The sequence below is a fragment of the Aulonocara stuartgranti genome (assembly GCF_965226115.1).
Source record: "Aulonocara stuartgranti genome assembly, chromosome: 3".
NCBI lineage: Eukaryota > Metazoa > Chordata > Actinopteri > Cichliformes > Cichlidae > Aulonocara > Aulonocara stuartgranti.
The window spans coordinates 58,448,098-58,464,197 of record NC_138941.1 but is presented as its reverse complement, the minus strand read 5'-3'; the positions used below and the strand labels follow the sequence as shown (position 1 = coordinate 58,464,197).

Below are 16,100 nucleotides of genomic sequence, written 5' to 3'. Positions count from 1 at the left end.
ATGGAGGGTGCGGACAGTGAGCTTCAGTCACTAGAACACAGAAAGTGCAAAGACCAAAGGGATACATGGATCTGGAAAACATAATAATGTAAAGCAGAAACAAATTCTTAGGGAAAAGACACACCTATGCAAATTTTCAAATGGCCACTGAAGAACTTTTTCTTTATACTTAGCAAGTAAATGTCAAAATGACAGGCAGGAAAACCGAAGTAAAGGAACAGAGGGAAAAATCAGTTTGCACGTGGCTGAGATACACAAACAGAAAGACACAATCCAGAGAAACATCATTTAGAGCAAATCCTGGAAACCTTGAACATTTAACTACAACATATGTCAGGTTGTCGTGTGTGAAGGTGAGGAAGAGAGAACCCAAATGCAGGACTCGCTGATAGGTGAGGACTGGTGATTTATTGTAGAGAACGGAGGAACGAACAACACATGAGGTGGTCAAAGGAGCTTGCAAAGAAAAGCGTCTGGACTTCTTTAAGTTGCTCGAAGACGTTTCACCTCTCATCCGAGAAGCTTCTTCAGTTCTAAGGTCAAATGGCAGAGTCCCAGATTTAAGCCCAGTGCGTATCCCCCCACAGAGGGACAAAAGGACCCCCTGATGATCCTCTAATCGCCTGAGCCAAGGTGTGAAACTGGGTGTGGGTCCCAATCAGCCAGAGTTTCGGGTGAGCTCATTGTGAAACCTGGCCCCACCTTATCATGGATTTCCTGAGGTCAGATGGCCCAGGATGTGAGTGGGCGTTAACACTTAGAGTCCCCCGAGAGCAGCAGTGCCCAGCCTTCTACCTTTCTACCTTTAAAACCCACCTTCCAGCCAAATGGCTGGTAGGCTTTTAGCTAGGCTTTAGCTTCAGCCAAGTGGAAGCTAAATTGGCTAGTCATTCATATGTAAATTAGGTTGTTATCTGGGAATTCTGGAGGGGAGTGGGGGTGTGTGAATGAGGGGGTGGGGGAGCTGCTAAAAGCTGTGAACTTCCTTTTGTGTTCGTCTTGATGCATTCTCAATCATCCAGGGAAATAAATCTCCAAAAGTCACCAACTTGGAGTGTTTCAGTTTGCCATCTTAGGGAGAAATCAACACACATGGGTGTATTTCCTTTGTTGCTGAGATTTATTGATAAAAACAGTACAAAAAACCAACCATTTGTACACATATTTAAAAATAATAATAAAAAGTGAGTGAGTACATTTCAACATTTTCAGCAATCACTCACAATCCTGGCACTGCCATGGTATCTGTAGTCTGCATTTACCACATGTGTATCTGTAGCAGTGAACACATCGCACAGTGGCATGATTGTTCTTGCAATTGTGTTTGACCTGACACGTGGCTCTTTTTCCAGGGCTAGGTGTGGAGGGTTGTGTCCAAAGCAACTGTTCTTTTCTTGCCTACCCTCTATTTTTGGTAATTCCACGCCGGTGTAAACCCAAACAAAACACGCGTCAAGAGTCCCTAATGCCCGTGTCTCAATCTCGCATCTCATAATGAGGTGAAGAAATATTTTTAAAAATTATTTAATATGAAGTCAATAGGCAGAGTGTTACAGGCATAGTGCTAAATAATGCAGCCACATGGGCAGTGTAGTCTGTGCTGCAGGGAGAATGGACTGCCATATCTGTTGTCTGTGAGCGAGGGAGGGAGAAAAAGGCGAATGGAAAAGTACGAGCAAAAACGGGAGCTGGAAGCTTGTAAATATAATAATAACCACTGCAGCCAAAAAGAGTGACTGACAAGCCCAGTTGTAAGTAAGCTATTAAGACTCGACTGTACACTGTGTTCATGTTTTCCTCCGAAACAATAAGTTCTGTTGGAGCAGCCTTTCAATGCTTCTCTCTGTCTGTCACTGGCAAAGTTGACCCAGACAACAAAGTAAAGCTAGTTTTTGGTTACAAGCCCGACACAGAGCCCGACGTATTAGCCAGAGGTCCCTTTACAAAAAAAGTGAAAAAGTACAGGCTCTGAAATTTACTCAAAGTATGAACGTAAAAAGTATCTCTTTGTAGGACATTTCTACCAGCTATTTTTGGACAAGGATAGCTGAACCTTAAACCTTAAACTATATTAATGTAATAACAAAATTAATTAATAAATGGGAATTCTAAATTTACTCTAATTTTATTTTAATTATATTCTGCTTGAATCAGTTACGTAGAACATGAACAGAGCAAAAGAAGGAAAATGAAATAATATCTTTATTTTCTATGTCCACATTGTTGAGGTCTACTTTGCCTATTAACTGGAAAATGAGTAGGGATGAAGTTAAAGCAGGATTCAGCAGGTGGAGGAACTATAAAATTGGCTGTCATAGTGGGGAGAACAATCATCACTCAAAATAGTTTCTATTGAGAGCTCCAGTAGATTCTATGGGTGTGCAGGCTGTGATCAGCTGACCTGGGCTACTACTGCTGCTCTGAGGTTCACAGCTCTTTGTGGATGTACACAACTGAATTCAACAAGATGTCAGCAAAAGTTTCACAAGTTGTCCTGGCTGATTTAATCCAAAATGACAGTACACTCTTCATGCTCTCTTTTTTCTAGATGGTATGAAGGTGGAATTCAGTGAATTAATCTGAGCACGATCAGCTAATGATCATATTAGTCTCTGCTGCCCTTTATGTTACCTAACATGAGCACAGCCACTGTGCAGCAATCACACGCTGTTCTTTACTTTAAACCCATCACAGTGCAGAAAACTAACCTGTTTATCCTGCACTAATATGCAACTTTTAAAACTTTTTAAAAAACACAGTTATTCTACCTCAGTTTTTTTTTATTAAACCCGATTCTTTGATCCCCTTTGATCTTTGATGATAGAACAGAGAAAACCCGACTCAGAGTGGTCAAAACATTTATATATTCTTTATTTAATTATGTTCCGGAAGAGAGACCCCTGCACAGCCAAAGCCAGTTGCAGAATCTCTAACATTCGAAGATCAACATGTGTCTCATATGGTGTTATTTTGGTACTTCAGACGTCACACACGTGACACATGACACACACAGTTTCATTAAAAACTAACTCCTTCTACTCAGTTCCTCATTTCTCTGTGTCTTACTTCCTGTGCAGCTTGCAATAAATTCCCCTTTCTGAGGTCTGTCACCCTTAACCTAGTCTTGTCTCCTCTGAGTTCAGTTTCTAAAGGCCTTTGATATTAAAATTCATAAAACAATATAATCAGACAATAAGCATTAAAAAATACAATATATATATATATATATATATATATATATATATATATTTACATAATTTACATAACATAGAAATCCTGCAACTATTCCTAAAGTCCTTCTCATTACTCTTCATTTATGCTCACATTTAACCTGTGTCTAACGAGCTTTTAATCTCCTAAACAACACATTTTCTGGAACTGTGGTTCTCTGTGCTCTGTGCTTCTTTTTTGGGTACCCCTTTTGGGTCAGCACATTTTACAATATGAAAAAACATAATGTCACATGTGCAGATTGCATATCTGATTTGAATGTTGTTACATCCTGGGAGGCTGTGGGAGTGTGTGGGCGTGGTGTTGTCTTCTCTCTCTCCTCCTCCTTCGTTCTGGCCCCTCCCCTTGTCTCTCTCTGCCCCTGCCCTCTCCTTTAGGTCACACCTGCTGCTCATCTGCTCTCGTTACAACCAATTACCCTCAGGGGTGATATAAGCTGGAGAAGAGCAGGGGGGAGAGGTTTCTGGTGGATTTCCTCTGTGCTGGTCAGAGTGTGCTACTAGCCTAGGTGTGGAGCAGCGTGCTGCGTGTGACCAGCCTTCTGGTGTGTGGCTCTTTGTGAGTAGTGCTTAACTGAGCAGTGATTGCCCATGAGTGACGGCGGCCTTCATTAGTTTGTGTGGCCTGCCTGGATATTGTTTGCTGTCTCTTTCTGTTGAAGCCTTATTGTTGCTTTCTTTGTTGAAGTGGTCATTACCACTTTGGGTTGACCTCCCTGATTTCTCATTAAAGCAGCGGTGCTGTCTCCTTTTGTTGTGGCCATTTATATGATTGTTGAGGTGTTTGCCTAAAATAAAGATCTATTTTATATTAAATACCTCTGCCTGGCGTTCTTTTCATTCCACCTGGATCTAACTGTTACTGTCCCCCACCCTCATCGCCTAGACTTTAAGTGGGGACGTAACAAATGTAAACGTTACATTTCCAGTTTATCACACACCACTAAGTGGTCCTTACCTGTCTAACATCTCTTCTTCCTCTCCTGTCTTGTCTTCTTTATCTCTCTATCACTGTTAGCTCTCTTTCTCATTAATACAGCAGCTGGACCTTTGTCTGCAGTTTGTCAAAATGTAAGAAATAGAAAGTAGCAATATCAGCAATTCTTGCCCATTACTTGTACCAGATAGATAGTGAAGATATGCGTAGCCTATTTTAGAGTTTAGAAATGTGTTAGAATGTAGAGACACTGACACTGCCCTCGATGTAATAAAGGCCTGAGTGTGTCAGGAATTTAAGAGTAGATTTCTAGGAGACCCTCCCCCAGTTTGAACTGTGAAAGTGAGACAAAGAGATTAATGTTGAGTGGAAATTCCTCAGGGCATGCCTGGGTGGGAGTCTCAAAGTTTGTAACTAAATAACTTTGGTTTGGAAGGGAGATGGACTTTTATGACCCTCAGGAAGGCACGTACATAGAGATATACGCACATAGTGCTTTAACTGTTACGCACACACATCCACATGCACACTCACTCACGTGCACTCGTGCACATAGACACAGATACAGAGTTTGCAGTACACCTTGGGGATTTTATGATAGGGTCGCTCCTACAAAACTGTGTTTCACAGACAAAGGAGTGAAGATTTTGCAGAGGGACACCGGCCTGGCAAGTCTTCCCTTCTAGAAGAATGCATGCTTAAATGAGGATAAATAAAGATGTATAAAGTTTTTGTGAAAATGACTACTGTGCATCTCTGGAGGCCCGAGGAATGAAAAGAACCGGGGTAAAACTGATTTCCCAACGATAGATAGATAGATATACAACAATATGTGTATGTGTTGACCATAAATTTTTATAACTCAAATACTGACCCTAGAGTGTTGTCACAAGACCGCTCTACAGGGAAATCTCCATGGAGTGAACTTCTTCAGGCAGTGGTCCATCCCAACAAGGCCCTGTTGTCTCCACCTCACCAGAGTCAGCGGTGGACCACCTCGTGTCACCGCTCAGTTCAGCGCAGACACTACATGCCATTAAAACTTATGAATGCATCTCCACACACAGCCCCAGCAGGTTGTGGAACTCCAGCAAATTTGTCCCCAGAACTAAGGGATGAGTTAGTCAGGAGCTAGTTGTTGCATGTCTCTGGTGTCACTTGGAAATGTCTAATAAGGCCTGGGGGTGTCCCGTACCCCCATCAGATAGAGTATCACTCCCAATGCTGACATAAAACAGGACCAAGCAACAAGATTTGCCAACACCTCCATCTGCTGGACCATCTCGGACTAGTCCAGCAGTTTCTCTAGCTCCTCGTGATGCACAGCTGCCTGCTCCTGGTGCATTGCTACCATGTGAGCCAGTGCCTCCACTGACTGCACTAGGCAGATCATCATGCTGAGCTTGGATACCAACACCACTGTAGCAGGACATGACCAGATGTTTGGCAGTCCTTTACAAAAGTGTTTTTTATTTCCAGCGTGCTTACTTCTTGGAGTGTTTATGTGGGCAGCTTTTCAGCTCCCCTTCTGCAGTCCAGCATTCCTCACCTGCAGCTGCCTCCACTACTCCTCTCTTCTCCAAATCCCAGCAGCCACTGAAATAGGGAAAGTGTGGCTAGAGTAATGGCTATGAACTCTTAGATAGGGACATTTGAACTCAACAACCAATAAAATTTGACTAAACACAGACATTTTAACTTTCATTCTTAGTAGTGCCCTGACCTGCGTATTTGAACAAATGCATCTATATTACCAAATGTGACTATTTTGTTAGTTTTCTCTTCTTTTGCACTGTGTTAAATCTTCAGATTCATGATAATTTGTACAGTTCAAAATAGGATAAAAAATTCTGGCTTGTTTGGAAGGATTGCCAGGAGAAAGCTGTCATGGTCTGGAATCTGTGGACTCCGTGTTTATGTTTTGTGTTTATTAATATCCAGTGTTTTAGTGTTCTCTGTGCCTCCCTTCTGTTCCTTGTGTTGTGTTTAGTGTTTTTGGTTCTATGTTCATGTTTTCTGTTTTGCTTCCTCCCAGTCTTGTCTGATTAGAGTCAGCTGTGTTCCCTGCCTGTCTGCCATTTCCTCATTCCAGTGGCTACTGAAATACAGAATGCATGGCTAGAGTAATGGCTATCAACTGTGTCAGCCAGCCTTCCCTCGCACTGTCCCCTGAACCCACTCCTCCACCCCTCCCCTGCAGCTGAACCGCGAACCACACACTGGCAAATATGCATTTGGATATTCTTTGGGTGATAACTGCATTTAAAATTGTTGTGCTGATGGACTGTTTTGTTTTCCACTACAAATTGTGTAGCACAAGACCTTTTGAATGTAGAAGTAATATCACCAGTTTAACTAGTTTAACCATAGTTTGCAGAAAATGTAAAGACAGTAAACTGTTAGGTAGACCTGAAAAAGTAATAAAAGATAGCTATTTTAGTAAGTTAAAGAAAGACAAAAAGTTCATAAGGAACTGAGAAACTTTCCTTTCAGATAGGGACCTAATGAACTCAACTAGCTATAAAATTTGACCAAACACAGATATTTAAATGTTCAGATTCATGACAATACAATTCAAAATAGGATAAAAAAAATTCTGGCTTGTTTGAAGGGATTGCCAGGAGATAACATGTTCTTTCTAAAGAGACCTTGACAGTATCACTGTTTGCAAAACTGCGTTTGAGCAAAGAACACTGTCTGTAAGATGAAGGAACATAAAGGTGCTTCATTCCTGGACTGAATGCAGATTTCAGGTTCAACCTGTTGTTTTTGGTAAGTGGAAAAACTGTATATGCTGCTATAGATACAAATTGTGTTACTGTTCATCTTTAATGTCACAATTTTATGTGTATTCAGAAGCTGATATTCAGATAACCAAAGTCAGCTCTGGGGTGTTAGAATGTAAATCCAAAGGCTGGTATCCAGAACCAGAGGTGTTTTGGCTGGTGAGCGAGAGAAAGATAATTTCTGCTGAGCCTACAGCTCAGAGGTCCTGATGACCTTTATGTCCTCAGCAGCAGACTGTCTCTGGCAACAACATCACCTGTACAATCCAACAAAACAACCAGTACAGAGAAGCTAACTAACTAGCAAACTAGACAAAGCCTACTGTATGTAAGCTTATTAAGAATTGTCATATGTTATGTGCTTTATCATTTCAGATGATTTTTCTGTTGATTTAGATACATCTACCGTTGCTGTATTGATTGCTGGCATTATGTTTTTAACTTTTGTTGCTTTTCTTGTTTGGAAATGCAGAAAAAATAACATGGGTGAGACTCTAATGTATTTTAAGAACCTTTGACTGATGCTGTTGTCCTAGTCTCAATGTACTGATGGATACCAATAAATGGCAATATTTTGTGCATCACTGCTAGTCCACAGTTCAACAGCACCAATTGCAAATGGAATCAGACAATATTTTAAAAATAGTATGAAAAGAAAAAAAATGCTTGGACACTGCGAGCATAATGGACAGAAAAAATATTTCTTCACATCATTATGCGGGCTGCAAGTAGAGGTGACATGGGCCACGAGATTGAGATAGAGGCATTAGAGCCTCTTAATAGGTGTTTTGTTTGGGTTTCCACCGGCGTGGAATTACCAAAAATAGATAATAAATAAATATAGATAATAGATAGGGCATAGACTAGCATATGATACAGGAAAAGACCACCGTGTGATCCATTTATTTCAACAAAGTAAGTGAATACCACCCTTTTAAACAGTAACTGTAACGGAATACAGTTACTTATATTTTGTATTTTAAATACGTAGCTGTGGTACTCCGTTACTCCCCAATACTGAGTACTGAGGTCACTGGAATAAGAAAAATGAAAAACTGAAAATATTACAAACACAGCAGACAGCGGCTTTAGTGTACACTTTTCATTGTTTTCAGCCCGCAGTGTCACTTCAGGTCTTTGTATGTTATAAATTTGTTGTTTTCCATATGTGTGACAGACCAACAACAACACATGCCCATTATCTACAGGGTCTGCCAAAAGCTTTTGTGTCTGTGTGTGTGTAAAACTTTTAATTTTATGTACAGTAAGTGTATTAATTAAAAAAAAAATTCTCAGTCATTATTTAAACTCTTTCAGGTTTATAAAATAAATTTAAATATTCTTCTAAATCCTTTAGTCTTGGCCTCATATTCAAACACTCATTCTAATGTCTTTTCACATACTACTAGTACAACTAATAATAAAAATACATGAAATATTTTGATGTTAACTGCTGGTATTCTGGAGTTTAAGACAGATTTTAGACGATGGATCATCAGATTTCTATTAAATTTATTTTTAACTTTGTTGTTGTTGAGAGGGGGGGGGGCATTCAGCTAAAGGGCTGATGGAGAATCCACACCTCTGTATTCAGCACAAAACTTCAATCAAACTAAAAATAATAAATACATTTTTAAAAATCTAAATACCAGGTAAGCTACACTAAAACCTGAGAAATATTAGTGGGATCCTGGCACACACAGAGTCCAGGGTTTCACTTTCTATTAACGTTTTTTGCATGTTCAGAGCTGATCGCTCAGTTTGTCTCCATATGTCACTCCAGCTGTGTTTCGGTCAGCTCTCTGCACTCCTCCCCTGCAGTTGAGCCACAAACCACACCAACCAGAAACAAGTTTATTCTTGTTTTTGTTACTTTTTCTTTTTATGAAAGTTGCATTATCTAACTTCAAGTGGCAGTAAAGGATTACATGCATGACAAATTTTAGTAAAAATACTAATCATGAGCATTTCACAAGTTTTAAAACTTTTATTGGAAAATAAATCAAAATTTAGTTTTGAACGGAACATAACTAAAACACGTAAACCAGCAAAACGAACGATTTTGTCACAATGGTATCTGTTATACTTTGTACCAAAATACTATTCTGTATTGTTCAGAATACTCTAAGAACAAATTATAATACTGCTGACACAGGCTGTATTATTCAGCTCTTAAACAAAACAAGTTATAGCATATATGACTACTTCTACTAATACTAGTACTAATAATAATAAATCAGTATTTAAATGTATTACATATGGTGTCCAACCTTGAAATGAGCATATTCTTACTTTCCTTTAACTCAGTTGTACTGTTTTATAATGCTTTATTAACCATACATATGATGATTATATATTAATGAAATCTTAAATCCTTAGTTGTTAATAGTTACCTCATATCCTACATCTTTCTTTTCTCGTGTATTAATCACATATTTTAACCATATCACATTAGTAGTAGTAATATCACTTTCTCACTTAGTTGTATGCATGTGCACTACAGTTGGGCCTTATGCTCTATCACGTGAGTTCTACAAACACAGTGGGGCCATTTTAAGTTCAGGTGATACGTTTAACAGATAGTGAGACTCCTTCTACTTATCAGGGATGTAAATCTTCAGGTGACAAGGTCATAATTCTCTCTGTGAGGAAGGAGGGGCTAAGGATGGGGTTGCAGGTATATCCCCTGTGACCTGGGCCAACATATAAGAGATGTGGAATGTCTTTGTCTGTGTATAAAAGCCGGGCTATGATGATCCGAGTGTTTGTCTGGGATGCTCTACCCACATTGTAATGTGTTTGTTAAATACACTTCAAAACACTCACTGGGTGTGTTGCAGGTTATTGTTAAAATTTCCACGACAATAGACAATAGATTACTTGCAGATAACAACAGAGACAAAAGAAAGTCTGATACCAAAAGTAAAGTCAGATTCAAAGAGTGTTAAACTGTGATAAAATGACATCGAGTTAAACCAAAAATTTTACATGTCATATGTCATTATCCCACATTTAAAGGGATTTAAGTATGCTTAACTATTGAATATTAACATAAACAAACATAAAATACAGCTCTTTATTTTCCGCCACCTTGATAGCTACAGACACAAAATGTCAAAGTTGCGTTACTGTCAATACTGTTTCAGACCAAATTATAATTTCTTAATTTTGCATTAACTTTGTTTTAGTAGAAAGACACACGCCAAGCAAAGATAAGCAACATGTAATTACCCTTTTATAACACGTGAAAGCTTAGATTTACATAAAACTGACAGTGGATGATAGTGTGTATAGACACTACACAAACACTATAACAATTATTAGAAAGTTGCAATTTTAACAAAGCAAATGTTCTTAATCTTCTGCACAAGTGTGTTTTGTCAGGATACACTGTGTGACAGGCAGATTTTAAACCCAATATGCAGGACTGCAGAGACAAAGGGTAAACTCGAGAAGGCTGCTTTATTACTGGAACTCACACGAAAATATATAACAAAGCTGGGCTTGAGCCAAAAGTGCAAAAACAAAATCCCAGTACACAGCAATAGATAATAATAACACAAAATGTCATATGTGGAAGAACACAACAGGGAACTGAGGAAAACTGAGTGCTTAAATATACACACGAGGTAATCAGGGAGAGAGACACAGCTGGTGAAGCAGAGAGACTGGCAAAATAAGACGGGACATAACATAACATGCGAACACCTAATTTAGCTGTACACAGGAAACACGGAAGAGAGTGTGAAAATATAACAAGAGACAACACCAAGATTATCAGAATACTAAAAGAAAAAAAACAATTCAATTCAATGTATTTATAAAGCGCAAGATCACAACAACAGTGGCCTCAAGGCACAAATAAACATTAACTAAAACTCAAGGAGTAGATCATAACCATAACCTTAGAACTCTAATTTTGAGAACACTGGAAATAATTAAGAAAACCCTTAAGTGGGAATGAAGAGAAATGAACTCAAAGCACTCAGTCAATGACCCAGGAACCATGACAGGTTTGCCTCCTTTCTGCAGTTTACTGTTCAGGTGTTTGAAGTTTGCTTGTTTGTGGCCTGTAAGACAGAAAAGAAACCACTATAATATAACACTTAGCTTTTACAGGATATTGCCCTGATGTTCACGCTCGTTTTTTAATTTACTGTAGCCAGATGTGCTACTGTACATTTCTCTTTCATGCTCTCACTTTCTGTAGGGATGCTAGTCAGGTTAGTCAGGTTGCACTTTAATCAAAGGGTGGGGTCTGCAAACAGCCATTACTTTAAAAGGCAACATCAGAGCAGCTTGAAATTGACATTGAATCCTTGTGTGGTTTTATACTGTCAATATAAACTGCAGTTATAATAATAATGGATTGGATTTATATAGAACTTTTCAAGGCACCCAAAGTGCTTTACAATACCACTATTTATTCACTCTCACATTCACACACTGGTGGAGTCAAGCTATAGTTGTAGCCACAGCTGCCCTGGGGCAGATTGACAGAAGCAAGGCTGCCATATTGTGCCATCGGCCCCTCTGGCCAACACCAGTAGGATAAAGTGTCTTGCCCAAGGACACAACAACCAGGACAGAGAGCCCGGGAATTGAACCGGCGACCTTCATGTTACAGATGCGCTGAGCCACTAACCTGAGCCACGGGGCAACCATGACTCAGGTTAGTTAGTCTCTCAGTTAGTCTCTGGAAAGATGAATTTTCCTTTTAAGAGCATTCCTAAGTCATTGAAAGTTATATATGGGCAATTTCAAAGGGCTTTTATTTTGGAAGACAAAATAAATCAGACTGACTTGATATTGACATGGTATACCTATCAGGTTGTATACTTTCGATATGAACTACAATTATCCTGTGGAAACACGATTTTCCTTTTAAGAGCATTCTGAAGACACTGAAAGTAGTTCATATAGCGGCCATTTCAAAGGGCTTTTGTTTTGGAAGAGAAAATGTGACAGACATGACATGATGTCCCCGTGAGGTTGTATACTGTCGATATAAACTTACTTTGAAATCCAAACGAAGATATTGACAGGGCACTGCTAAAGTACAAGGGTGTGTCATTTGGATCTAACATTAGTGTGTGTCAACAAGATTAAATAATATTTGTTAGTATTGTAGCCTGGCTAAATTAACCATCCCAGAACACAGATTATCTTTGGGGTTCATTTGTTATTTCCAGGACTTGCTTGGGGGCCGGAGTGATCCTTTGTCTGCGCGCTTTGCTGGTTGTTTATGATGATATTTGTACCTGTCCAGCTGACTTGCTCCACATGCCACAGAGAGCTGTATGGAATTCCTTTTTGGGGTACAATACGATCAAATATCACAACAACTATAACTTGTACAGGCCACAGTTCACTCGTGTGGTTCAAGTTACTAGGCCTGTGTATGTTTTTTTTTTATTCTGTTTTAAGTGTGTGTGTGTGTGTGTGTGTGTGTGTGTGTGTGTCTTTGCATTAAATGTTGAAATATATATCAGTGTCCTTTTAGGTTTTTGTGAACCTTTATGTTTTTTGTTTTGTTTTTATTGCAGTGAACTGAGGACACAACGGTAGCTGTGGGACCTTCGGTGGTGGGTCGTTTTCCACACCTCCTGTGTTGTACAGCACAGGGTGTAGATTTTGATTTTATTCTCTTATGGTCCTCAGCTACTGGTAAGTCCAGTTCAATATATGGTGGCTTTATTTAATTTAGGACACTGGTACAGAATAGGCTGTGCCACAGTCAGTTTTTATTGTTTAATTCTTTTAATTTTTATTTTAACAAATGCAATTAAAGATATATTAGTATTGGAGGCCATCTTCCTCAGTCATGCATCTTTGAACCTGTGTAATCTTTTTATTTTATTTTTAACTTCTTTGATCACTTCATCACATTAAGTTAACGTGGAATAAACGAAAACTATATAACTTTGGTCAAATGATAATACCAGAGCAAATCACAGAAACCTAAGGGGACCATAAAATATGGTTTACAGTAATAAAATTGAATATATTTTTACATTAAAAATATTATTTAGTAAATTCTAAAATGTAGCTCACTGTAGGCAAAAAATAGTCTTACTGTTTGGATGGGTGAATAAATGACCGTCTCTGGAGAACTTGACTCTTCAACTGCTTGGGGAATCGGTGGCAGTGTGGAGCGTGATAATCCTGATTCTGCCATTGAAATTGAAAAGATATGTTTTCTTTTAGGAAACAAGGATTACATTTTTAATATAAGATCACTGTAAATATTTGTGCAATGTGCCTTAACTGTGCTGGCATAAGTTTATAAAAGGCAGGAAATAAAGAAAGAAATGCAATAAAATGTCCAAATGTTCATAACAAACAAACCCAGTTCTTGAGTTTGTTCTGTCTTGTTTATGATCACAGTGGTGTAAACAGGTTGTTCTGAGATATCGTCTGAAGGGGAAGAATCATCTGTAGGCAAGAGAGGTTATTATGCATGTATGTATTAGAATATATATATATTTAAACAATAAAGCTGTTCTTTGGTAGCCCTCACGCTTCTCTTTTTCAGGCTTTGTGCTGTGGTTTGACCTAAGACAGAGTTTTAAATTATCGAAGCATCACCAGTGTCTAAAACAAAAAAAACCCACATACGACATACCGAGCAGACACAAAAATAATCCCTCGGTGCAGCATATGTCACATAAAAATACCACACTTCACTTTAAGCTTTCATTTTAATTTTGTTATATATAAACTTTCTATAAATTGTATCATTCAGTCTCTCAAACATGCGATACACTTTTAATCTATTTAAATTGATTAAGACAAAAGTCATCCAGTCCCACTGTGACTGGTTAACAAATTTGATTCATAAAAAGATAGAAAGCCATAAAATTGGTAACAAGCATGAAATAGAGTAATACAACTGTGATAATTATTTCTCTCTCACCTCCTGGATGGTCTTCATCTGAGTTTGATGCTACTGATGATGTCTTTGAGGAAACTAATGAATGGAAAGAAAAACCCAGCATTAGAAAAAAATTCCCAAAAAATTGGGAACAGAAGATTATTCTTAGAAATTATGTAAACTGAAAAAAAACTGAATTACCTCTGTGTTTGCAAGTATTAAGAAATCCGACTACCAGCAGTGTCAATATTATCACTAAAAGAGGCAACACAATCCACAGCAGGAATAAGTCAGGAGTGGAATTGAAGTCATCAGACAGGGTCTCTCCTGAAGAATATGCTGCAATGGTACAAATTTATAAATAGCATTGTATTTGTAAATTTTCTGACTTTAAATATAAAAAAATTTAACGTCATTTTTATAACATAAACATTTTCATGAAGACCAAAAGAACAGAAATCTAATTGTTATAGTCACATTTCTCTCTCTATGAAGCTCAGACACAGAAATAACTAAATAAAGTTTTAGTCTTACATCTGACATGAAGCCAGCTTTCTGGTGACGTTCCAACACCAGAAATGCTGCACTTGTATCGTCCTTCATCAGACCTGGAAACACTGTTAATTTCCATGTTGTCAGAAGGGCTCCGGTTTATGAGGCCATCGTCTTTGTAGAAATTTGCACTTTGGTTGATGTGAGTTGTCTTGCTTATGCAGCGGAGAGTCACATTGTTTCCCTCAAAAACAGGGAAAACTGGACTCTGTAGGATCACAGAACCATCTGAAGAAAATGCAAAATGGATTTTGTTTTTAACTTTTTAAAAAGGTAAATGACAAATAAATTCTGTACCATACAAGACAAAGTGGATAATAAATCTCACCTAATTTCAAAATAAAACTCTTTACTAATTTCACAAATATGATGAACTTACCAGTTATGGTAATGTTGACACTGTTGCTTCTCTGACCCCCTTTATCCTCACACCAGTACTCTGCACTGTCTGTTACATAAGTTTGAGTAATTGTGCATGAAGAGGAATTTCCTTTACTATTACATAATGGACTAAAAGATTCTAACTTGTCCTCAGAGGTTTTGATTCCTCTCAGTTCAGCAGAACCATCAGGGCTCTCACAAACAAAAGATAAAGACTTGAATTGAAAGTGTTGGAGTCTGTTAGGAGTCACACGAAGAGTAGCTGCACCTGAAAATTAGAAACATCACAAGATTAATAGTAAACAGATTAATCAAAATTCTTATAAAATGTGTTAGTAAAAGATGATTAAACTTAAAAGGATTTTAATAAACATCATCAACAGACTTGTAAGATGTTTAAGTCAACCCCAACTTACTCACTCTCCAAAAAAGTAAAAAAAGATTATTTATTTTATTAACGTCTCTAACGTACTCACCCATTTTTTGGGGCAAGCTATTTTGAACATGTGTCCCCAGCAGAATAACTTCAAGCATTACTAGATCAGCACAGGAAAACTTTAAATTATTTCATGTACAGACATATATACAGTAAATCTGAAAATATAAAAATAAACCTAACAACAATTACTCACATAGTCTGAAGCAGAGAGTTGTAATCACCATGTTGTCTTACTGCTGACTGACTGAGTAAAAGACTAAAATACAACTGAAGAATATCATTGGGGGAGGGCAGGTTTCCTGTTCCTGTGCAGTTGATTTAGTCATAATTCTTCAACATATATGAGTCTGACAGAATTCAGCTGTAAAGGAGGTCCACCATTCCTGGACCTGTTCATCTAGATCACTTGAAAAAATAATAAATTGGGGTGGTTATCACATTTACATTACAAGTGTAATTAGTTGTGTGAAGTGTGTATTCATTTTCTGCCTTGTTATAACCCCACTGATTTTCCTACAGTTTTGAGATCTTGTGTGATTTTTTTTTATATTGCATGTCCAGGCAACACATAAATGCTTTTGCTATTTATTGTGGTCTAACCTGTCAAGGACAAAAGAGTAAAGATAATTCTGTATCAAGCCTTGTAATCATAGTAGTGCTGTCAGTGTTAATCTCGTTAAAAATGACACATTAATGAGCTAACCACGCTAACGGGTTGAGGACGTGCAGACCCACACATGGGGTGATCCGCAGTAACCCGCTAACGGAGATTAGCTGCGTTAATGCAGTTATGACATTAACGTCATTTTAACAAGATTAACGCTGACAGCACTAAATCATAGCTTCTCTATTTTCTTTAAAGTACAGAGAGACTGCTCAATGGCGTGGTGCTTAGCACTGT

At 38.2% G+C, this 16,100-nt stretch overlaps 1 protein-coding gene across 1 annotated transcript; it reads right to left on the bottom strand.

Moving 5' to 3' along the window:
• Window positions 1-10,478: 10,478 nt before the first annotated feature.
• LOC309701839 (uncharacterized protein) lies at window positions 10,479-15,424 on the bottom strand. Its single transcript, XM_082526118.1, has 9 exons — window positions 15,393-15,424; window positions 15,237-15,296; window positions 14,759-15,028; window positions 14,362-14,607; window positions 14,029-14,166; window positions 13,870-13,923; window positions 13,302-13,388; window positions 13,030-13,124; window positions 10,479-11,023 (listed from the first exon to the last, which is right to left on the bottom strand). Exons 1-9 carry the CDS (start codon window positions 15,421-15,423, stop codon window positions 10,994-10,996), a joined length of 1,011 nt encoding a protein of 336 aa, XP_082382244.1. The 5' UTR covers window position 15,424; the 3' UTR covers window positions 10,479-10,993.
• Between the last annotated feature and the right edge of the window lie 676 nt (window positions 15,425-16,100).

Bases quoted from the DNA above. Each gene is read 5' to 3' on its own strand.
- LOC309701839 (XM_082526118.1), bottom strand. From the start codon at position 15,423: ATGGTGATTACAACTCTCTGCTTCAGACTAT. The intron at 15,029-15,236 runs GTGAGTACGTTA...TCTAATTTTCAG, and splicing joins TAGCTTGCCCCAAAAAATGG to GTGCAGCTACTCTTCGTGTG. The intron at 11,024-13,029 runs GTAAGACTATTT...TCTGTCTTACAG, and splicing joins TTTATTCACCCATCCAAACA to GCCACAAACAAGCAAACTTC.